General features: G+C 41.4%; 1 protein-coding gene across 3 annotated transcripts in view; it reads right to left on the reverse strand.

Annotated features, from left to right (window-relative positions):
• Nucleotides 1-24,796, reverse strand: part of GRM7 (glutamate metabotropic receptor 7) — an 843,150-nt gene extending 818,354 nt beyond the window's left edge. For 2 of the 3 annotated variants that reach the window (XM_065884513.1, XM_065884515.1), the window contains exon 1: nucleotides 24,053-24,571. In XM_065884513.1, the coding sequence (XP_065740585.1) occupies nucleotides 24,053-24,571 (519 nt within the window). Of the gene's footprint in view, nucleotides 1-24,052 lie in introns of all 3 variants that reach the window. The other variant, XM_065884514.1, reaches the window with a different exon arrangement.
• Between the last annotated feature and the right edge of the window lie 1,075 nt (nucleotides 24,797-25,871).

The following is a 25,871-nucleotide window of genomic DNA, read 5'->3' on the forward strand; positions in this document are numbered from 1 at the left end:
CAGCTTGTATAACGAGAGGAAGGCTCTGTTTCTCACCAAGACCCACAAAGTGGAAAATTCCCCAAAGAGAAAGGAATTTCAGATCAGATGCTTGGAAAGTTAAAAACAACAACAAACAAATGCAGATGTGGAATTAAAGACATGGAGTCATTAAGAACCTATATGTGCAGTGATTCAGACCTGAGGTCACATCTGGAGCAAGCTACTCAATCTTGCTGAGCTTCAATTTTCTCTAAAGGAAAAAATGTGGAAGATGATATCCACATGTAACTTGTGGTACACACGAAGGAGGGTAGTACAGTATATGATGCCTGGCACATCCTATGCATTTTCTAAAACTACTAGTAGTACTACTATTATTGTTACTTATTATACAATTTATTGTAGAAATTAACAGGGAGAGTATTAATAAATAAATAACAGGGAGAGTATTTATTAATAACATTAATAAATGTTAATACAGTGCTAAGTGTCATTTATGATCTCAACTAATTATTTGTTGATTCAACAAACATTTCACATATCAGAAAATAACCTGTTAGTATATATATATATTTTTTTTTACAGAAGAAAAGAAACCCTGAGGCTTAGAAAGTGTAAACAATGTACCAAAAGTCACTAATTTAAGAGGTAATGGAATATTATTCAGCCTTAAAAAATGAAGGAGATCCTTTCATTTGAAGGAGTACACTATGTTAATGAAATAAGCCAGACAAGATAAATACGAATGATACCATTTATATATGGAAACTAAAAAGAAAAAAAGCCACACTCATAGAAACAGAGAGTAGAAAACTGGTTGCCAGGGTCTGGGGTGTGGGTGGGGAAAAGAGGGGAAGACTGGTAAAAGGGTACAAACTTTCAGCTGCAGGATGAATAAGGTCTGAGGATCTACTGTATAACATAGCTACTACAGTCAATAATACTGTACTGTATAACTAACATTTTCTGAGAGAATAGAACTTAAGCGTTCTCACCAAAAAAAGAAAAAAAGGAAAAAGGTGTCATGAGCTGTTAGATATATTAATTAACGTGATGGGAAGGATCCTTTCGCAATGCATATGTATATCAAATCATCATGATATACTCTTTGACTATGTTACAATTTTGTCAATTATACCAATAAAACAGAAAAAAAAGAGGTAATAAAGATGAGACTCCAATCCAGGATCATCTAGCACAAAAAACTACACTCTTAACCTTTACAATATAGTATCCATCCATGTTGTAACTGTAAAATGCCTAACACAAAGGAAACGTTCAATAAATGGTATTTATTCTAACTCTAATGCTTACTAGGTATTAGTTATGTGGTTCGCTTTACTTCTAACTACAAGGGTATACGGTGCAAATTCTTGCTACAGAACATAAAAGCCCCTGTGGTACCCTGTAGGATAAACACAGTACCTGTAAATCTCTCATCTCTGAACCCAGAGTCTCCTCAAGTTGGAGGTCTTTACCCCCTTTATAATGTGGGAATAATGCCTTTCCCACATTTGTACTGGGCATGAAAATCCATACTTCCAGGTGTATACTGAACCTCCACTTAGCTCCTCGTCACCTTGGAATCACCAAACATCATTTATTCCATTAATATAAATGATCTAGGGATAGAAGTACAGAATATACAGAGAGTGTTGGAGGAATCCAAACAAGTCCTCCACTCTCAAAACAAATTTTAGAGTTCCAAAAGTAAAGAGCAATGTTTGGAAATAAAACTAAAAATGAAACTAACAACATCTACAATTAGCCAAGTATTTATTATGGGCCAGGCTACTTACTAGGCACTTGATAAACATTACAGCTCATCTTCCTGCAGTCCTTCAAAGCATATAATATTGTTTCTATTTCATAGAGAAGAAAATTGTATCTAAGCAGGTTAGTGATTAGGCCAAGACCACAGGGCTAGGCTGTAAGAAAAGAAGGCCAAGTTTCAGTGGTCAAGATGGTGATGGATGTTATAACTAGAAGATTATGGCTAATCAAATAAAAATATTCAAAACGGTCCTAATGTATTATTAGGATTTCTTTAGAATAACTTGCGTGCCTTAGTGAATACAGTAGTGGTAGGCACTATAGTCTCTTTAATTTGCTAATCATACAAATCTACTTTAATATTCTTGGTGACAAGGAGCTAACTACTGATAAGACAGCTTCTTCAGTTTTGGGGCTACTCCAGGGTGAAATGCCGGAACGTCTTACTGCCTGCAATGTTACCTAGTTCTACCAGGGGGAATAAAGCAGAACTAGCCACTGTTCTTGACAAATGGATACAGTTTCAGTTTTTCAAAATATGAGTGTCAGATTCATTCATTGTATCAGATAGATCTGTCAAATGGCTTTGCCCATTTACTAATGGATGGCACACTGCAGACACACGTTGGGTCAAAGGACTCAATGTCACCTCACTGATACTGTCATCAATATAATTTGTATTGGCATTTTGTCTCACCCTGACTTTAAGGACTATGTGAGGAGATCCAAGTCTCCAGACCATGGACTGATCACCTCTGCTTGACACAGTATTCTCTGCTCATTTCCAGAGGGGACCAAGGATGAGCTCTTGTACTTCTGAGTCTATTCACCCTACCTGGCAACACATACTAGCTGGGCTGATTGGATCAAGCAGGAGCCCCAGAGTTTAAATTTCCAGCTGCATTGGAGGAAACAGAGGCTATGCCCCAATCCCATAACCCCTCACTTCTTACTGCTAGCCTACCCTAGGCTGTTCTTGCTGATAGGAGTACTTCATGCTAAAAATTAATTTTGCTTACCCGATGGCAGTCACACAACCTCAAATGCCATTTTTATAAATAAGGCAACCACCAATGGAGTGTGATTTAGGGTCTTTTCTTCCGTAGACCCCGCCTACCCTATAAAATCTCCCATTACTGCATCATGGAGACTATAATCCCTTTCTGAAGGAGTAGATTCTTTCCAACCATAAGATGAAATAAGGATTTACATTTCCATACTGCCCAAAAGGAAATAAATTGATTACAAAATGCAGGAGAATGACTGATTTTCCATATTTGTTGTGTTCATTAAAGGGTTTTTGAATAGATGACAATATTAAAGAAGTTCAACACACACAAAATAAAAATTAATAAATGAATAGAAGAAACTTGCATTTATAACAAACACATTGATATATAAAAGGTTGTTATACATCGATGAAAAATGGATGTCATAAAGTCACAAACTAAAAACTATTAACAGCCAATAAAGATATGAAAATATGTTCAACCTTGCTATTATTAATCAAAGAAATACAAATAAAATAATTCAGGTGTCATATTTTACTGACTAGAATGACAAAGTTTTAAAAAACTTGATAATACTGGTATTGATATTGATAACACTGGTACCGATGAGTGTGTGTAAGAAACCACACTGGATGTTAAATTCTTGGTAGAAATAAAAAGCACGGTAACCTTTCTGGAAGACAATATGTCAGTATGTACCAGAACTGACAACCAGCCATTCAAGTTCTAGAAGTCCATTCTAAGGAAATAAACAAATGCTCAAAGACATATGAACAAGGATGCTTGTCTCATTGTTTAGCAAAGCAAAACAGGAATTATCTAAATGTTGAACAGTAGGGACTGGTTAAATAAATAATAGAATGCTGTTCAACCATTAAAAATGATGCTGCAGATTTTTATTAGGTGATGAGTAATCATACTTATATTACTAAATAAAAATGTTATAGAACTGTTTTGTAGTTGGATATAATAATTAAAGGTATTTTATACTTGCATTGTATTTATATGCACCCCGTCACAAAAAAGTTTCCAAAGATACCCTCAAAAATGTTACAGAGATGATTTATCAGAAATGGGATTTTGAGTTATTTTTCCTTTTTTCTTTAAATCCTTTCAATTTTGGAGTTTCTGCAATGAGTCTGTATTATTTTTACAATTAAAAATATTTAAATTTGGGCTTCCCTGGTGGCTCAGTGGTTGAGAGTCCGCCTGCTGATGCAGGGGACACGGGTTCGTGCCCCGGTCCGGGGAGGATCCCACATGCCGCGGAGTGTCTGGGCCCGTGGGCCATGGCCGCTGGGCCTGCGCGTCCGGAGCCTGTGCTCCGCAGCGGGAGAGGCCATGGCGGTGAGAGGCCCGTGTACCGCAAAAAAAAAATTTTAATTTACAACAAAAGGAACTAAATTCCTCCAGTTTTCCATTTATTGTCCACCCTGGCTCAGGGTATTTGTGTAAAATAAAAAATCAGCTTATTCTCTTTTGTATCAATCTAAATTTACTTTTCATAAGTTAACTATTTTAGTCTGGCAAAAGTTTCACACAGGAAAATTGTTAAGGTCTGAGTATTCTATTACCTTTAAAAGCACTGGAAACTTTGAAATTATTTCCTTCAGAATTTTCATATAATACTGAAAGGCGGGGGGGAGGTAGCAAAATGAAGGGAATAGATAGTAGTAGTCAACTTCAATTAGGAAAGAGCAACGAGAGGCAGCTTGTACTCTTTTGATAAGGCAGAAGCCCCATGTGTCAACTCATGCTAAAAAATGTATATATACACACACATATATACGTTTGTGTGTATTATATGTATATATGACACACACACACATAATTAATCCACAGTCTTAGGCTAATCACTCATTGTGGCAGAAACAAGAGCTGTTGACTACACTTTAATTAGCTCCTCCAGCCTGTAGAGGCATCACTAGGACCAAGATAGGAACAACATTCACCATCTCCGCTTGCATCTGGGTATGGTTCTATCCCAAAGAATGTGACCAGAGGTGACCTGAAGAGTTTATGTCTGAAGGATAACGAGTTGATAATTGTAGCTTGCAGCTTCCTCTCTCCTTTCCTTTTCAGGAAAAACGTAGAGCCACTTGATGAAGGTGGTGGGTCCCTGAATAACTGAGCAGAAAACTGACCCTCAGACCACCGAAGTCCATACTGCACTCCTGAGTGAGAAATGAACTGTCCATGTGTTGCTCCACTGAGGTTTAAAGTTTATTATTTAGTGTTTAACTAATGCATTTTTTCTTTAAACTTCAGTTGCCTTCTCTGTAAAATAAAGTATTCGAAAAGGATCAACTGTAAGCTTTTTCCATTGCTTATGTTTTTATCTTAGTTTTTAATTCTCAGAAACATTGTGCGCATTTTACCTTTTAAGTTAGTAAGTCTACTTTTTTTTCCACAAAGACGGGTTCTTCAAGTTATGGAGAAGTCATAGCAGACTGTTGCTTCAGTTTAAGATATGCGTTCACATATGAGATGAGAAGTGTGAAGACGCAGAGAAACGCCTTTGACAGAGGGGAGTGAGAGCATACTGAAGATTGTTTAGTAATAAAGAATTCAGATGGGAGAAACGGACGGGTTACATCTAACAGATTTGCTCAAAGGAATTCTGGAAAGGCAAATATGTGAAAATATACAGCAAAGACATGAAATGCCTTTTGGTCCCTAAATGGATGTCATTTCAAAGACATGCATATTGCAAATGCATGTACCATAACACTTCTCTGTCCACTTCTAGAATTTTCTAAAGCCTGACAGAACATCTGCAGAGAGAGGATGTCATTCCAAGATAATCGACTGCAAGTTACTAAATTAAGATAAAAATGTCCTTAACGTTGAACAGTTTCTAAAGAGATTTTAGAAGAAAGGAGCCCTCCAGGGGGGTTGTATAATTAAATAATTGTATCCTTTCTAAAAGGCTTTTTACAGATACATAATGTTTCCCCTCCATTCTTTAAAGTAAAATATAGGATAAAAAAATAGTTTGGGGATAATATTTGTTTGGGACAGCAGGCACTGCTAATCAGTACCACTCTCTCCTTATTCCTTACTATCAGAGCCCTGGTTTAGGAGACCCCATTATCCTTAAGGCTAAGGTGGCCAGTTTAAAATCCGAGCTGATGAGATCTAAGTGCAAGTCTGCTGACCATCTGTGGTAAAAAATTTGCTCCCTGCTTTAGACACTGCCTTTTTTTTCTTAATTTCTTTTTTTTTTTTCCTTTCCTTTTTTCCTGCCCAAATTGTTGGAACACTATCGGAGATTCTGGGGTCACTTTGAAGCTATGTGGACGTACTAGAGATGTGGAAGCTGGAAGAGCTGAGCAACCCAGTCCCCTGGTGATGCCCTTCAGCAGCTGCACTAACACTAGAGGGACTATTTCCAAACTTCCTGCTACCCGTGGAAAGTAAGGTAAATCACTCATTCACTTTCTGTTACCTACTAACTGATCCAGAAATCTAACCTCAGGGTTCTAGAACCCTTCTCAGTATCCCATAGTCATACTCGTGTTCCGGACTCCTGATCATCAGACTTGCTTATAGCAGATGTATGGGGAGGGCGGGTTCTTCTGGAAGCCCTGATACTTCCTCCCCTACTCCCACCACACACAAATAATGATCTTTATGTCCACTCATCCTTCTAGCTACACTCAGAGGCCAGGGCCCCCAGGAAGGCTTCACTGACAACCCTTTACTCCTCTCTATGTGCAGAAAGGGTAGAGGTGTGGGCTCTGGAATCAGACTTCCTAGACTTGAATTCTTAACCTGTTACTTACCGGTTTAGGATGTGGGCAAAGTAGTTACCTTCTCTGGACACCCCTGTAAAACAGGAACACTAAGTAGCACCTATGTACCTTACTGAAAGGATTAAATGAGCAAATACAGGTAAAGTTCTTAAATTTTTTTCTTGGGTCAATCAATTCTAGCTGCTATTGTTACCTTTGGCTAATTTAGGGCAGAGTCCCTTTGCCCTCCTTTGGTTCTCTAGACCCGTCTCATTCACAACACACACAATCGCATACTGTGGAGTTTTGAAAGGTGGTTCTCAAAATGCGGTCCCTGGGCCAGCAATATCAGCCACACCTGGGAACTGGTTGGAACTCTGGCACTGGAGCCCAGCAATCTGTGTTTTAACAATATTCTCAGGCAAATCTGATGCACACTAAAGGTTGACGACAACTGAGAATATCTGTCTCAGACTCTCCTGGAGGCATTCACCAAAAATAGAGTTACAGGACTTTACACCTGGTCAGCTGGAGAAGGGGTCTAGTAATTGCCCTGGTTATCATGCTTGTCATGATTTTTCAGCACATAAATGTTTGAGAATCACTGCCATTTTGAATGTGTGTTTCACTTGTCTGTTTTTCCAGTGGACTTTACTTCCTTGCAAGGAAGGTTTGTGAAGACTTGTTGTTGTTGTTTGCATTATTAGTTTTATTATGCTAATTCTAGAATCTCTAGTGCATAGTGCAATCTCAGGCAGGAAGTAGTGGCTCACTAAAACAGGTATCCCAAAAGTCTTAGTAGAACTTCAAGATTAATTCCTTCAGGAAGAGGTAAAATTGTCATTATATGCAGATGGTATGATACTATATATAGAAAACCCTAAAGACTCTACATGAAAACTACTACAACTGCTAAATGAATTCAGCGAGCAGAACACAAGATTAACATACAGAAACTGGTTGCATTTCCTTATACCAACAATGAAATATCAGAAAGGGAACGTAAAAAAACAATGCCTTTTAAAATCACAACCCCAAAAATAAAATACTTGGGGATAAACCTCACCAAGAAAGCAAAAACTTATATGCTGAGAACTGTAAAACATTAATAAAGGAAAGTAAAGATGATTCAAAGAAATGGAAAGACATCTCATGTTCTTGGGTTGGAGGAATTAATATTGTTAAAACGCTCATACTACCCAAAGCAATCTACAGATTTAATGTGATCCCTATCAAATTACCCATGACATTTTTCACGCAATTAGAACAAATAATCCTAAAATTCATACGGAACCATAAAAGACCCAGAATTGCCAAAGCAATCCTGAAGAAAAAGAACAACGTTGGAGGCATAGCCACCCCAGACTCAGACAGTACTCCAAAGTCACAGTAATCAAAACAGTGTGGTATTGGCACAAAAACAGACATATGGATCAATGGAACAGAATACAGAGCCCAGAAATAAATCCACACACCTCAGTTAATCTTTGACAATTAATCTTTGACAAAGGAGGCAAGAATATATAATGGGAAAAAGACAGTCTCTTCTGCAAGTGGTGTTGGTAAAGCTGGACAGCCTTATATAAACCAGTGAAGTTAGAACACATCCTTTCACCATACACGAAAATAAACTCAAAATGTCTTAAAGACTTAAACATAAGACATGACACCATAAAACTTCTAGAAGAGAACATAGGCAAAATATTCTCTGACATAAATCATACCAATGTTTTCTTAGGTCAGTCTCTCAAGACAATAGAAATAAAAATGAAAATAAACAAAGGGGACCGAATCAAACTTACAAGCTTTTGCACAGCAAAGGAAACCATAAACAAAATGAAAAGACAACCTACAGAATGGGAGAAAATATTTGCAAATGATACAACCAGCAAGGGCTTAATTTCCAAACTATACAAGCAGCTCATACAACTTGATGACAATAAAAGCAAATAACCCAATCAAAAAAATGGGCAGAAGACTTAAAGAGACATTTCTGCAAAGAAGAAATACAGATGGCCAATAGGCACATGAAAAGATGCTCAACACTGCCAATTAGTAAAGAAATGCAAATCAAAACGACCATGAGGTACCACCTCACACCAGTCAGAATGGCCATCATTAAAAAGTCTACAAATAACATATGCTGGAGAGGGTGTGGAGAAAAGGGAACCCTCCTACAACACTGTTGGTGGGAACGTAAGTTGGTGCAGCCACTGTGGAAAACAGTATGGAGGTTCCTCAGAAAACTAAAAATAGACCTACCATATGATCCAGCAATCCCACTCTTGGGCATATATCCAGACAAAACTATAATTCAAAAAGACACATTCACCCTGATACTCACAGCAGCAATATTCACAATAGCCAAGACATGGAAACAACCTAAATGTCCATCAACAGATGAATGGATAAAGACGATGTGGTACATATATACAATGAAATACTACTCAGCCATAAAAAAAGAATGAACTAATGCCACTTGCAGCAGCAACATGGATGCAACTAGAGATTATCATACTAATCAAAGTAAGTCAGAAAGAGAAAGACAAATACCATGATACCACTTATATGTGGAATCTAAAATATGACACAAATGAACCTATCTATGAAACAGAAACAGAATCAGAGACATAGAGAATAGACTGGTGGCTGCCAAGGGGGAAGCAGGTGGGAGAGGGATGAACTGTGAGTTTGGGATTAGCAGATGCAAACTGGTATATATAGATTGACTAAACAACAAGGTCCTACTATATAGCACAGGGAACTATATTCAGTATCCCGTGATAAACCATAATGGAAAAGAATATGAAAAAGAATGTATATACATATGTATAACAGAGTCACTTTGCTGTACAGCAGTAATTAACACAACGCTGTAAACCAAGTATACTTCAATAAAAAATAAGTTAATTAAATTTTAAAAAAGATTAATTCCTTCAGAAGAACAACTACTCCACACTCACAAAAAAAGCACCCTTTGAAAGTTTAAATTTTTGAATTTCTTTGCCACTTCCTTAGTTTTGATCATCTTGGACAATATATTTTTAATATTGACTTTTAAAAAAAAATTGTTTCAGTGTTTGCTATCCTTAGAGAGACAGAAACAGATAAGTACAACTAAATACTTATTTTTCAAAAGTCTCAAAAGTATATGGGAAATGAAAGTAATTATATCTTCAAATGATTTTTGGGTATGTTTTTAATTTCATACTTCTGATGCGATTCAAGATTAAAACTGTATTAAGACATTTGAGACATGCCGCACTGGTATTAAATGAATTTAATTTTGTGTAAAGTGGTAGAAATATTTCCTTCAGCAAACATACCTGCAGATATAAAATCACAACCATAAATCTACAAAAAAGCAAGCTATTGAATGAAATCTGATTGGTTATTTCCCTGCAGTATGGATCTGCTAATAATTTAATTTACTACTTGCTAACAGAAGCCAAAATTTAAATATACATATATACATGTGTGTGTGTATATATATAGCTTCAATTTTAAATCATTCATATATATGAACAAGTATACATACACATATATAACAATTGTTCATATATATATATATATATATATATATATATATATACATACAATTTAAATTAAAGAAAGTACATCTGGTGGCCTATTTTTTCCCCTCGATTTCTAAAGAACACCATATTCTATTCTAGGCAGCGGAATGCAATCCACCTTAAGGGTTGTTCAATGAGCATATCTGAGAAACCACTGGTTTAGCCAATGATGTACTTATTGAGGGAGGCCCTAGTGCCACAGTCAAGAGCTTATCCACAGGAGAGATAAGAAGGTACTAGTTTGGTTTGTGAAAAGGAGTAGTGAGGAATGGCAGGTAGCTGCAGGATGATGATACATGATGTCCATATATATGTAGAACCAACATGCCCATAATTGCACCCATTTTCCATACCCAAATCCAAAGCCTTTATATCATTAATCCCAGGCAAAAATGGTAAGATTCATGTGTGCTACTATCCCACGGCATCAAGATGCCTATAAACTCATATGAGTATGTCTTAGTTTTATCAGTGGAGGACAAACCAGGTTTCTATCACCAAGCCCCATTCCATAACAGGCAAACCAGTCCAAGACTTCTCTGATGCTGCAGGAGAGTCTACGGAAGGGGCGCTCACTCCACTGTGATGCCTAAAATGCCTTTGCACGGAGCAAACATTCAATACGTGCTGAGTGAATGAATGAGTGAACTGGTGTCATAAAACAGGCTTATTTCAGGGAAATTCCATTCAACAGGCTGGCATTCCTTCCTACCCATCTTAACTGTTAAGCTTGCCATCAGACAAAAATTTAATTATAAAACGTTAGAGCTGAGGAAATTTTAGAAACTGTCTACTCTCCAGAGGTATAGAACTTTAAATTAGTGGTAAAAATCACTAGGAGTGATTTAGGAGTCTATCAGACCTAAGTCCAAATTCCACATCTACCATATTTTAGTGAGCAAATAACTGAGGCTCTGTTCCCTGTATGCATTACGGGATATCATAATAATACATACATTAATTGTATGACTATCAGGGGATGAAATGACACAATCCATTTGCCATGGTCGGCTAAGTAATTTGCACCAAGTAAGCACTCGAGACATTAGCCAATATTAATAGCGGAGAGATGAAAACAAAACTCTGGGACTGATGCCTACCCTAGTGGCCCCAGTGGTCACAATGACTTTCTTCCATTCAGCCTGCTCTCTTCTCACTAAGACTAAGGAAGAGAAGATGAACAAATTAGGAATAACAATTTGAAAAAGGTTTTATACTCCCTGAATGAATGGAATTATAATAAAATGATTCATGAGTTCTGCAGAAATATGATGAGACTTTAGATCTTTATGTTAGTTCTCTACAAAACCAATTTATGGCCCTAAGATGTACCTTCCCACCCAGCCCCATCCTTACCAGGATCAAATATCATTGTAAATGGAAAAGTCAACAACACATAATCAACAAGCTAAGTTACAAGCCAGTGAAGTCTCGGAGGTTTGATAGAGAAAATTCAGATTTATCATTATATGTAAAAATAAGATGATATGAAGAACTCAATCTAAAAAATATTACCTGGAGATCTATAATCTCTATAATAGTGCTATGAAAGGTAAACAGCTAGAAATCTATTTAGATGGTTTTCCTTATAAGAAAGCACTTTCTGTATAACTTTTAATGTACTATTGATGAGAACAATTCAACAAAATTCAAATAAATATCTGCAGATGTCCTACAAGAAGAAAAGCACAGAGTTAGATGCGACAGGGGATAACTGGACTTCAGGATGAGTAAGACCCTATACTTGACCTCAATAAATTAACATGAAATACAGTGGATGAGTCACGTACAGAACGTCAGAATTCTAAAAGGCCAAGCTAAGTATCAAAAGGAACATGTGGGGATTCTTAAGAAGGAAATAAAAGATTGGTTAGTTGATTACGAAAAGGCAGAAGGGAGTAGGTTCCCTTTGGCTGCTCTTTGAAGCGATCACTTCCTTTCCCCCCTAGTCCTGAGGCTAGGGCGGCATGGGCAATAGAGGAATGTGGGGATTGAGAATCATTTCTACTCTCACCAGAGTGGCTGGAAGCAGATTTTCTTACCAGGATGTAGTAGTAGGCTAATATTTAAGGGTTCTTGAGGTCAGAGAGAAGGGTTTGAATACTCCGGTTCCATCTCTTGCTGTGGGTCAAGTTTCTTACCTTTCCAACACCTCAGCGTCTTTATCTGAAAATTGGGGATGATGATAATGTCTCCCAGCTGAGTGTGAGAACTACATGATATAGTGCATACGCAGGGCGAAATTTGGTGCCTGGCACACAGAAAGTGCTCAGTACGGCAGGCGAGTGTAGTGACAATAAAGGCAAAGATGACGGGGGTAGTGCCGGTGTTGCTTCTGCCCCCAGAACAGGCTCTGACTGGGAGAGAGTTAAAGCACCTTTGGGTTCATGGGGGTTTATATATAAGCAACGGTTGATCAATGTGAGCTGGTTGTCCAAACGATTATGTGCAATCTAAGAAAAAAATGGGCCTCAGATCTGCTCAGCTACTTAATAATATTAGCAGCGGTAGCAGTCAAAGCAGCTAAATTTTATTACGTGTTTATATGCCAAACAACGTGCTGAACGCTTTAAAAGGATTTACTCGTTTATTACAACGAGGCTATACGCTAGGTCCTGATAATGTTATTCGTCTCTTTCAGATGTTGACTGAGCCTCAGAGGGGTTACAAAAGCACCTAAGATCCCGTTGTCAGTACATGACGGAAATGAGTTCAAATCCAGCCTGTCTGACTTGTTCTTAATCACTAAGGTATGAAATTAGGCATGTTGCCCTTTGCCTGATTCTCCTTCTGAGGCCTGAATATTTCACTTAGCTCTCTGAGTGCAGAAGAGAGAAAATTCTCTCTCCTTGACCCAACTTGGCATCAATATCCAACTCCCCTTCTCAGAACGGGTTGCTTCAACGAGCAGCAGTGAATGCCGGGTAGTGGACCAGTCACCTTGATGACTAAGAGTCAGACACTAGGGAAAGAAAATACTCTGTGACAAACCTACCCTTGTACAGAAACAAGACAGAAATGGGGGGACAGGGCAGAAGATAATGGAATAAGGCATAGGAAAAATAGCACCTGGCATCGTGACAGTAATAATAGTAGTAGTAGTAGTAGTAATAGTAATAATAATAGACTTTACTATGCTCTAGGCATTGTATTAAGTGCTTGGTGTAAGTGACTTCATTTTAACATTGAAAACAAGTCTATGAGGATGAAATATTATTAACATCATTTTATAGGCAGGAGTATTGAGGTGCAGGTAATCACGTAAATTGCCCAAGCTCATATGGTTAGCAAGTGGAAAGCAGAGATTTGAACCAGCACCTACACTCCTAACCATTACGCTATAACCATTATGCTGAAGACGCAAGAATTCCAATGGTCTTTCCCCATAACCCACTCCTGCACTCCAGACTTGAATAGTCCAAGATCAAGAGAGAGCAAGCTTGGAGTTGCCACTCTTCAGTGAGTTTCAATCATTTCAAAACGGTGTATTTGCTAACAAGATGCAGTTCCTGTGATAATCTTCTCAACCAGGTATCAAGAAACAGGAAGCAAAGATTCAAGTAACAGTACGTTCCTACTTATGAGGAAGGTGGGACAGCATAGTCGACACTGGGCTTAACTGTTCTGGAAAATGTGGTCCCAGTAGGCATAGACGCTGGTACATTTTCCCCACCTACCAAATACAAAAGCAGTATTTCATTTCCATGTTGCTCTTCAAAGTTCCACCTCATTCGTGCCTGTCATTCATCCTCTGGCCTCTTCCTGTCTCCATTTCTGTACAGAAAGGTGCTGAGTCTCTGCTCTTGGATATGAAAAGGGTGTGCTAGGAGAGGGAGCCATGGTACCTCAATGTCTTTTTTTTTTCATCTTAATTCTATTATGCCAACTCCACTGAACTTAATTAGAGTGAATACAGAATTACACAATTACCCTCTGTTCTATTCTTCAGATGTTATATTTTGATAAAATTTACGGCATGCTGCTCTCCCCTTGAACACCAGATGAACACTAGAAATGGATGTGTGTTGACATAAAATCTGTTATAATTACAATTAAAGTATAGCTTACATAATGATAGTGTTAACATAAAATTATAGATGTGTAGAGACAACGTGGTCATGCATTTTTTAGTATAAGTACATGCTTAGACCAATATCTGTTAGCGGAATGAAGATGGAAAAGAATTTTGGTTAAGCCACAAAGGCTGTTTAAGGACTTGCAGATAGCTAAGGGGGACTCAAAGACCAGTTAGATAATATTTCCCCTGCCATGTTTTTCAATTGCAAAGTGAAGGGAAGATGTGAAAGTAAGTACCCCTATGGAAATTACAAGTACATTTTTTTCCTTGAATACCTGGGTAAATGCTTAAATTCTAATGTATATCAGTGATACAAATTTTCAACTCAGTTTGATAAATCATAAAATAATAATTATACATATATGTATATAAAACTGCATGGAACTAGACAGTTCAGAATTACTTCTAATTAAAGAGGTACCCTATGACAACTAACTTAAACCTTACAAAATATGGTTCCAAGTACCCTATCAGAGTGAAAAGTAGGAGACTGAAAGGTTTATTGTAAATGTTTGTAGTCATGGTGTCTTAACTAAAACTACTGTGTCACAAATACTATTAAAATAATTGTGACATTTTATTCACTTCTACTGCAAACAACAAAACAAACTATAGGTATTTTTTCATTTCAGGTAATTATTTTAGCTAATAGTTATTAAATGTTTTGAGAAGACAGAGTGCTAATTGCATTACTTCATTTTATCTTTAAAATAGCGCTTCCATGTAATTATTCTTAATATCTCCATTTTATGAACATGTATCTCTAGTTTAGACCTTTCTTCAGAACTGCAGACTTGTGTAACCAACTGTGTACTCAGCATCTCTACTTGGATGTCAAGAAAACATCTCAAATCTTATACCTCCAAAACTGGTCTTTAATCCCCCAAACATGCTCTACCCCAAACTTTTTCCATCTTAGGTGACAGTAACCACACCTTTCCAGTTCCCCAGGCCCTAAATCTCGAATCCACCCTTGACCCCCTCTTCCTTTCCATTCTTGCATTCAATCTACCACGAAATGCTGTTACAACCTTCCCAATGTGCCACTTCTGAGAACTACCAACCGCTAGCAGCCTGGTGCAGGCCACCAACATAGACCTCGAGGATCCTGTAGTGGCCTCCCGGGATTCTCCCTGACTCCACTCTCTCCCCACATCCTCAAGACCACAGATAGAGTTATGCTTTTCAAACAAGAGACAGTTCATGCCACACCTCGGCTAAAATCCTGCCCTTGGCTGCCTACATTTAGAGTAAAAGACACAATGCATGTGATGGCCTCCCAGGACTTACCCAATCCATCCCATCACATATCTGACCTCCAGTCCTCCTGCTGTCTCTTCCTCCCCACTGACTAAGTCAGCCAGGGTGGCCTCCTTGATATTCCTCCAAGCTGCCCGGCATGTTTCTGCCTTAGAGTTTTGGGACTGGTTGTTCTTGCTCCCAGGGAGTGGTCTCCCCCTCATACATTCTGACAACTCCCTCACTTCAAGTCTTTGCTCAAATGTCAACTTATAAAATCCACCCTGACTACCCTATTTAAAAACAAAACCTACCTGTACACTCCTCCAGCACTCCCAACCCAAGCCTCTTCAGTGAGCTTCACATCCTTTTCCTTATCCCGTAGCGCCCATCAACTTGTGACAAAGCATAGAATTTATTTATAACATCTGTTTCCACACGAGAGTGTAAGGAGGGAGAGAACACGCAAGAAGGAGCACGCAGGCAAAGGCTCTTGTCTAATTTATTCATTGATACGTCCAAGCATAGAGAACAGGAAGATGCTTGATAAATAGTCCTGAAAAAGATACAGATGAGGAAACTAGTAGTAAAGCTCAGAAAGTTTAAGTAACTTCCTCAAGGTTCTAGAGCTAGAAGAGGGTCACAGTAGAATTCACACTCGGGGACGTCTAACTTGAAATCTCTTAGCCTCTCTGCTACCTTTTTTTTTTTTTTTTTTTTTTTTTGCGGTACGAGGGCCTCTCACTGTTGCGGCCTCTCCCGTTGCGGAGCACAGGCTCCGGACGCGCAGGCTCAGCGGCCGTGGCTCACGGGCCCAGCCGCTCCACGGCATGTGGGATCTTCCCGGACCAGGGCACGAACCCGTGTCCCCTGCATCGGCAGGAGGACTCTCAACCACTGCGCCACCAGGGAAGCCCCTCTCTGCTATCTTAAGTCCATGCAATTCAGGATTTGTTTTAATCAGTGCCATGGAAATTCTCACTCCACTGAACAGCATCACTAAAGTGTTCTCTGTCTAGATTTATATATATATTTTCCATTTAAACAAAGGAAACAGAAGAGGGGAATTCATCATGGGTTATTGCGGTAATTTTACAGCAATTTTAGCAATAATGACATTTAAGTAATAGTGATATTTAATGATAGCATAATAATAATAAAATAATAGCTCTTAAATGTATTGAAGACGAATCGCATGCTAAACTCGGTGCTAAAATATTTCCATGTATATTTTGTGCAAAATCCTTATAAATATTCTATCAGATGAGCTTTATGTGTAACTCCACCAGGCATACTTCTCTTACTCCGCTTTCAAAGATAAGGAAATTGATGAGAAGTGTGGTAACCGTTTGATCAAGATGAGACTGGTAATAAGTTGCGAGTATGAATTTAAATTCAGGTCTAACTCCAGAATTTGATTCTCAATCCATACATGAAAATTCTGATAATTCCTTTGATAAGGGTATGTTCTCTTCTGGAAAACATCCCCCATTATGTCTGCCTGTGCTCATACCTTCAGAACACAGTCAAGTTTGAAACATGATAAAAATGTTTAAACAGTGTGCTTTAATAAATGGAAATATCTTCATCTAAACAATAACACAAAAAGGCAGGCTGAGCCCTTTGAAGTGGCTTCGTTGCTATCTTCCATCCAGAACAAGAGAAGGAATCAACAGCTGCAGAGTAAAGAAAGCATGAAACCCAGAGATGGAGGATTCTGTAAATGACCAATTACAAGACTATGAAGCCGCACTTTCATAGCAAGAGGCAAAATGTTCCATTAAACTGAAAATGCTTCTACCCCTCACTCCAAGGCCCACACAAACATTAATGTTGCATTTATTAGGATGTATTTCCTGTGCTCTATCAACCTGACTTTCAGCAACTGTATTAATACAATCCTTTCGCTTTGCACACATATCTGAATGATGGATTCCATCACTGGAGTTTTGTAGAAAGAGTGGAGTGAATGAAGTAAAGTTTGGGAAGAGCCATCATAATCCATAATGATGGGCACTGAATCAGGACAATAAGAAACCTCTCTTCTCATTTATTTGAATGAAAATTCTACTATATATTTATTGCCTCTGTACAGGGCCATCTGTTGAATAATGGAAAACAAGCATTTTTCATTTGGAGGTAGGATTTGTGTGCTCAAGTTTCTATGGGCCTGCAGAATTAATCTTGTTTTAGAAATGAAATAAAATGTAATTTCTTACTGTAAGTAGATGTGGTTAAGCAACTGGCAACTTTGATGTCTTTAAATCACTGCAGTTTCGGGGTAGGCAAATCTATAATTATTTCAAGCACTTCTTTATTGGTGCAACAATTGAGCAGTGTACATAGTGGTCGACAACCTGGGCACTGTCAGACGACTCTAAGTGTGAATCTAGACTTTGCCACTCACCAGCTGTGTGACTTTCAGCTATGAGAGTCACTTTCTTCAGCTTTGCAGTGTGGATTATCATATGCCCTTTGCAGAACTACTGTAAGAACTAAATGTATATGGGCACCGTGGCTCATAGTAAGGGCTCAAATTAGTACTGTGGTCACTACTAGTAGTATTGAAAAGGAATTAGAAGTTCTATTCTCATAAAGTGGGATATGTGTCCCTTTATCATTGTAATTTCGTATCATTTTACTTTTGACCTTATAATTTAATAGCTTGATCCAAGAAACATTCAGCAGTAAATATAACTGAAAGAAGATTACCTGTCAAACATGAAATACTGTAGCATCAAGTGTGGTGGCACAATACTCTTCTCAGATAATTAACCTGTAAAAATATGTTATTGTCTTCTTTTTAATTGAGCACATTGAACATATATATTTACTGTGCCAATTGGCGAAAGGTCCATTAATTAATCAGTCTAACTATATGTTGCATAAACGTCTTCTAAACATAATCGTATATGTATTTTATTTGTTGGGAAAATGTGTTTGAGATTGTTCTTTTCTGCCTATTTAAAGTAAAAGAGGGTGAGAAGTAGAGTTAGGCTTAATGTACTTTGTACTCCATTACGCCATGAAAATGCTTCTGTGCCCTGGAGACAACAACAAAAGATTTGCTTTAATGACAAGAATCAAGTATGTTCTAAAGCTTCCAGGTAGGAGGCCTATAGGTTGCAGTTTATATCAGAAGTCTTTGCTCTCTCTCTCAACTGCGTCTAGATGGGAAAGATGTGGTCACAAATGCTTCAAGGTGATATAGTAAATGTTGGAAAAGAGGAGGGTAGGAGGCAGAGTTTTGAATATCTCAGACCTGAGCTAGAAGGATTTTATTTAAAGAAAATAGCGGATATGATTTTTCACTTAAGGAATGCCAGTCAGCAAACCTGACACTAATGTAGGAAATTAGCTCTTTTAGCTATGATGCTTTCAAATGCACATGGCTGAAAACAAATTCAAAATGGTCAAAGGAAATTTAAAAACAAACACCAAACAACGACCACCTCAGCAAACAAGTACTAGAAATTCAGGGATGCAGCCAATATTCAGATACAGCTGGATCTGGAAGTTCCAGAGTGTCAGCAGGGTTCCAGCTCTCTCTCCATCGCTCAGCCCTGCTTACTTCTGCAAGACTTTGTTTTACAGAAAGTCTCTTCTTGTGCTGGATGGTCACTGCGAGTCCCAGAGTCATATCTCCCCAGCTTAGAAATTCCAGAGAGAAAAGACAATTCTTCCATTTTGCTCTGAGACAAAAGTCCTGGGGAGGAGTCTGATAGACTTAGCTGAGGTCAGATGCCTACCCATGAGCCAATCACCTGCTTTACTGGAGTTCAGTCCCTGGGCGACTCATCCCCCGGGGCCCGTGAGGAGGCAGGATGGCATTATCTGGCAGTTCTCCAAGAAAAGCCTGCTGTTTTTGTAAGATGAAAGGGGAGAGGACATGGATAATGAAACCTGTATCTGCTTCTGTAAAATCCACAGAATCTTACTCCCTGCCCTGTGACCATGCAGTAAGCTGACCCAGGAGGTCATTTTTCCCACAACAGTCTTTATATATATGACCAAGGAACACACTGGTAAAAGAATATGGGAGAACGTCTGAGTATGACAAGTCAGCTAGACTGATATTAACTAAAAAAGCTGTGTGAAAATATCCTTAAAAAGTTGCCCCCAACTCACTCAAAGTCCAATGCTGGAGCTGGAAATACAATGTCATGGAGTTTGGATAAGAACAGGTTTTCTCCAAGCTGAACTATGACACAGAGATTAGAGACTTCTAGAAACTATACTTTTTCAAAAAAAAACATCACATGAGAAAAATGAGGCCTAGAAAAATTAAATGACTTAAGCTAATTAATGGCAGGACTGAGACTAGACTATACTTTGTGTAATTGGCTATGGTCTTTTAAATCCATGGTACAACGTCTATATGTAACAAATTTGTTAAACCCTAAATGTTTATGAAATTCAAGTAATCCATTATGTGAATTATTCTTGAAGAGAAAACATCCAAAGACTTCTTAATTGTATGGGTACACATACATAAAATACACGTGGAGGTAACTTCAAATATAGTATGTGTCTGTCTCTATTCCTTCCCTCTCCACTCTTTTAAAAAATGCCCCTTTAAAAATTGCCCACTCACCATCTGTTAGGTAAATTTGCTGAAACACAGTAAATGTGGAGACAGAAATTGTTATAGATACTATTCCAAATGGCACTGACACCTGTATTTATGAAATTTTTAAAAGGGTAAGTTAGAGTTGTTTTTTAAAAAAAAAAAAAAAATCCCACTATAGTAACACCACATCATCCTAGGTGCCCAGTTCTATCCAATTACATAAGATGGAGAAAGAGAGAGAGAGAGAGAGAGAGAGAGAGAGAGAGGAGAGAGAGAGAAAGAAGAAAGGAAGAAAACCAAGTACTTATGTATAAAATGTTGCTCCCAAAGTTTGAGATTATACTCAATCATCAATGAACAGAAGGAAAACACTTACAAATTTACAAATGTATTTCATTTATGGTATGAGGGACACAGGTTTAGATTTGCAACACGCTCCCACAAGGGTCAAATTGACCACTTTTTTCTTTCTAGTTGCTCTTGAGAGAACACAACAATTGAAACAGATGCCATTCAATTCCAAGTCTATAGCTTAGACCACGTCACTGCACGTGAAATATTGTTCATTCAGAGTCAGCACATAGCAAGAGTAATTTATACTCAGAGTGTTTGCTCTCAAGTCAATAGCAGAGAAGCCTTGAATAAAAACGTTCCCATTACTTTCCATCGTAATATATCTTACTTATAGCCCATGAAACAGTGGTCAGGGGAGATTTATTCTTTGGACACCATATTATATAATCTCTCCACTTTAAGCCATCCCCCACTCGGCGATTATTTTTTAAATATGTTACTCGTAGTCAATATTAATTTACATTTAATCTTTCTTAGCATTAGGAGAGTATTATTTTGTACAGGCTCAGAAACAAATCTCCTGAAATTCCTCCCTGATGCTCCCTTCAGGCTGAAAATGCATTGCAGGGTGGCTGCAGTGACTTAATTCTAGTTGGCAGAGCCCTGGCCACACACTAATTTCATTAGCCTCAAACTCCTGGATTTGAAAGATCCACTGAATATGATTCCTGTCCTCTGACATGTCACTTACTAACCAATTCAGTGTGCATACAGAGGAGAGAAAGGACTTGCTCAGCTCTGGCCCACCGGCAGGCAGATGAGAATTCCCAGTCAGAGACACTGTTGACATCTGAGTGGTCATTCTTGCCCGGGTCCTCATTTTCAGGAAGGAACCTCAATCCAGGCTTTGCTGGCTGCTGCAGCATTTGTTACATCCATTACTAGCTCCTTGTTCCTTCCTGCCCCCAGTGCTTAGCATCCCCCATTTCAGTCACTGAGTCTTCCTTCCCCCAGCCTAGAAGCTTACCTCACCATAAATTTTTATCTCAAATGATAGGTTAGGCACACTCCCCACAGCAACCCACAGGGACTGGGGAAAAGAAAACTCAGATCTCTGGAGAGCTAAGAATTCAACCATTTAGAGGAGTTTCTTTTATACAGGACAGTCTTCATCGAGCTGAACCCTGCAATCCCAGAGAAGATTCACCTACCCGTTCTTTTCCTCTTTCCCTAAAGTGACTGTGTCTTTGAACAATGGGTCTGGGTTCCACTATTCTCTCTATTCATTTTGCAGGTTTACAGAGGCTGGGAAACTGGGGACTGGACTTACATGCCAGGAGCTTCTAAGATCACACGCAAAAATGAGGCTACTGGAAGAGATTGTTGGACTCTATCTCTGTATATTTGAACATGGGCAGTGGTTAACCAGGATGCTCACACCAAGCTTATATCCAGCTTGCGGCACAAGCTACAAGTTGGTGCATCCCTCCTACTACCAGCCTCTTCTCAATAAATGCAGGTGAAAACTGGGGGCTCTTTTCTCTCAGCTGTTCAATCCAACATGAATAGCTGCAATTTGCAAATTAGAGGAAAATGACAGTGTTTTCTCTGAATGGTTTTGGTCCCAACGCACACTGCTAATGCTGGCATTCAGTTCCTTTCCTTCCCAGCCCAGGGAACGGGGGAACTAAGCATAAGGCAAGCGTTCTCTTTTCTTGCAAGTGCCTCAGATCCACACACCAGAGAAGGAATCAGCTCCCCCTGGAATCTTTTTCAGCAAACACAATCCTTCAGCCTAGTCGGCAAGCTCTCTCTTGACTTTAAGATTTCACTCTTTTTTCGACAGGCAGGCCCATCTGCAGTACTGCCCAAGCTCCAAGTGAAGGCACCAAAATAATTTTAAAAATGTCAAACAGCAAATGTGCCTTCAACCCCCAGAGCTCCAGTAAAAATACTGTGAGGTGCCCCTGTGGTTCTCAGGTGACCTTTGGCCTCATCCTCCCTGCAGCGCTGCCTCCTCAGGTTCTCTAGTTTAAGCTCAGAGGTAAAGGAAGTGCTTCTGGGTTTTGCTTACAACAACCCAGGCTCTTCCTGAAAGCATTACCTCAAAGCGAAGGCTGCCCAGAGGCACTTTTGGCTTTGCAAACATCTAGAGATCTCCATGGTGGCATACTCAAGAGGTGCTAAGGGTGCTCAGAGGCTCAGAGGGGCCATACCGGGCTGCAGCTTTAAACAGGCACCCCTCCTTCTGGCACAAACACAGACTTCATACTCCTGGGTGCTGATGTAGTGACAGCTTGAATCTCACAAGGAGTCCCCTCCAGAAACCCAACATGCTTCAGGATAGGCACTTGAGAGGGAGCCAACTTTTTAGCTACCGGAGCATAAGGGTCAGCCAGAACATCTGGAGAAGGGACTAACTGAGCTTGGGTCCTACCAGGCAGGGAGAGAGCTGGGCATTAGGAAAGGATCACTTCAAGATAGAGAGGAACAAAAAACTTGGAGATAGGGGTAGAGAAGGAAAAGAGAGGCAGAAATTGAAAGGGAGAACATAAAAACAGGAGAGGAAAAAAAAAAAAAAACAGCAGGGAGAAAGAGACACAAGGAGAGAGACACACAGGAAGAAAGACAGAGAAACAAGAAGAGAACCCATAGTCACGCAGACCCTGAAACTCAATTTCTTCATCTAGAAGCCATCCATCTATACCCAGGGCGGCACAGGAGCCGTGGGGCCGAGGCTGCGGGAGCAGGCGGTGAGAGAGCACTGCAGCACCGCCCACCGCTCAGCTGGCCCGATCCGCCGTCCTCGCATCTTCCGCCGTCGCCCGCCTGCACCCGGAGCTGGAGGACAGCCCGGCCTTGCTCAGTGCACCCTACTGCCTCCCTCCAGGCGCCTTCTTGTCTGGCTCTGAGAATCGTCCTCAAAACCCAGGACTGGGGTTGGGGGCTGCGTTAGGGAAGTCGTGGGAAAGGATGGGCACAGGGTGGGTGCAGAGAAAGCGATTGTGTTTCGCAGTTAGCATGAGCTCACCTCCGGGCTCTGAGCTGGTAGGAGTAGAAAGCTGATCGCCCGGCTCCTGCCAGTGGCCGGATCGCAAAGGCAGTTTAGACGGTGCAAACAACTGCCCAGAGCAAATCACCCGGGGGCACGTCTGCGGGTGGCTTCTCCCCGCTTGAGGACAGTCCCCACGCCTTCCGCCCCATGCCCCCGCAGAGACAGGTTACAGGTCGGGAAATCCAACCCGAGCGAAATGGGCAATTAACGTCCAAATGTAGGTGAAGACCTAGCCTTCGGTTTAAGAACTGCCTCCCTAAGCTCTTCTCGAAATTTTCCAAGGGAGCTGCAGCTTGTCGGGCGGCTTGGGGCAGGGAAGCTGGGGAGTTGAGAAATGCCTAGTTTCTAGGCGTCTTCTCATCTTTCATATTCCTTGCGCCTAACTGGCTCTCACAGGAGCCCGACACTTTTACAAGCCTGTTTTGGAACCATATTTCAGTCTAATGCAAACCCATTTAAATCACCGCCTTGTTTTTCGGAGACTGTTTCTTGTTAATGGGGCCATAAATCCAGAATGTCAAGCCGGATGGAGTGGAGCGCGGACAGGGGAGAGATGGAAGGGAAATGAATCAAGCAGGGCAAGTACCTCCTCGGGTGAGGTGGGAGGGATTCGGCAGGATCTCCAGGGTGGAAATGAGCGAAGGCTGACCAGACCCCGCACCCCTGGAGTCCAAGCCAGCCTTCAGGATAAAGAGCGCGGGGAGCTACGGCGCGCTCTGCCCCGGAGGGAGCGCCCCCCTACCTGGAAAAGCCTCAGGATGTTGGCTACCATGATGGAGACCGAACTCCCCGAAGCCCCAATCACTCCAACTACTTTCTCGGGCTTGACGAAAACCGGAGGCTCGCCGTTGGTGCAGCGCACTTCGGAGGTGTCCTTCTGGATGAGCGCCTGGACGAAAGTGAGCGACTGTTCGAGCGCATAAGTGTCCCTGGAACAAGTGTCCAGGATCCGCGCTCCCAGCGTCACGTTGGGCAGCAGGTTGGGATCGCTGTTGATCTGGTCCAGGGCGTAGAGCATCGCTTCCAGTCTGTGGATCCCGTTCTCCCTCTTGATGTCGCCGCAGGGCACTCCGCTGGGACCCTTCGCGTGCACCGGGAACAGCCCCCCGAGGGTGACGTCCCCCTCGATCCGAATGGAGTGCGGGGCGTACATCTCCTGGCCGCGCGCCGCCGCCGCCAGCGCGCACAGGAGCACCTCCAGCACGCAGCAGGGGAACTTCATCAAAGTCAGGGCGCGGAGCAGCTTCCCCAGCTGGACCATGCTGCTCCCGCGGCTGCGGTGGTGGCGGCGGCACTGGAGGGGACGGTGGCGGGCTCGCCGGAGTCCTGGCCCCTTGGGGTGAGCTCCTCCGGGGAAGCCCAGGGTCTCCTGCGGGCGAGGAGGGTGGGGGCGCCCGGGGAAGGGCAGCCGGCGAGGGTTGGGGGTCCCGCGGCGCCTGCCAGCTTGGGGCGCCGTGCACTCTCGGGTTCCCTGGCCGGCGCGCCGCGCTCGAGCTCGCGCTCGGTGGCTTGCAGCTCGAGCTCTCCAACAGCCCAGCACTGGGGAGAGAGCGCGGATGGCTATCGCTTTAAATGCGCGTTCGGCTCCCTCTCCTCCTCCGCCCACTCCCTCCCACCCTCGCTCGCTCTCAGGCTCTCCCCACCCTTCCCAGCGCCCGCCCTCCCCACGGTTTTGCATCATCACGCAGGGAGGGGCTGCGTGCTGAGGTAAGGCGGGGGGAATGGGTGGGCGGCTGTGGTGGGGGAGTGCCTCCGATTGGGAGTTTCGAGGTCCCCAGGGAATCTGGGGATTGCAGGTCGCAGGCGAAGGCTGAGCTCCTGCTTCTGTCTCAGTGTAGAAGCCGCTCGCTCGCCCGCCTGCACCCCCACGCACATTCTAGGCACAGGGTGGCATCAGCCCCGGACAGGGCGGTTCTATCTGGGGCTGACTGCTTCCAACCCTGAGGTCCGGAGCCGGGGCTGTCAGCGCCGGGAGAATGCGAGGTAGTCGGAAGGTGATGCCGCCAAGCATGAAGGGTAGTAGGGAGACCCCAGTCTCTACTGCTAATTCGTCTGTGCCAGTTTTTCCTAAGAAAAACACACATACACACAGGAGCCTGATTTATGACCTAAAGAACCTTTACGCAGAGACTTCTCCGGGGCCAGGCACTGGGCTAGCCTGTAGGGAAAGACGCCAACAAGAAATGCTGGGAATGGAAATGCATCTTTGGTCTTCAGGGGTTACTGTGGCCGGAGCCGGATGAAGTAACCCTGGTCTCCAGTAAATCTGTGGCGGATTCGCTCCTTTTCTTCCTTTCATCGCAAGAGATGGAACAACTGAGAACTCTGCAGAGTGCACTTTCTTCTCTGGTGCTGACTGGTGTAAGGCTCCCTCCTACCCATTTCCGGAGATGCTTTTGGGCTGATGTCAGGTTTCCTCGGGCAGGAAATAGCAAGAAAGAGGTGACAGTAGGAGGAGCAGACAGAAATCTCCCCATCGATCCAGTGATCCATTTTTTTTTTTTTTTCCTGGCTGAAGATTTGGGGGGTTTGGGGAGTGGAATCAGGATGCCAGAGCAGGT

Source organism: Phocoena phocoena, chromosome 10, assembly GCF_963924675.1.
Source record: "Phocoena phocoena chromosome 10, mPhoPho1.1, whole genome shotgun sequence".
NCBI classification, from domain to species: domain Eukaryota; kingdom Metazoa; phylum Chordata; class Mammalia; order Artiodactyla; family Phocoenidae; genus Phocoena; species Phocoena phocoena.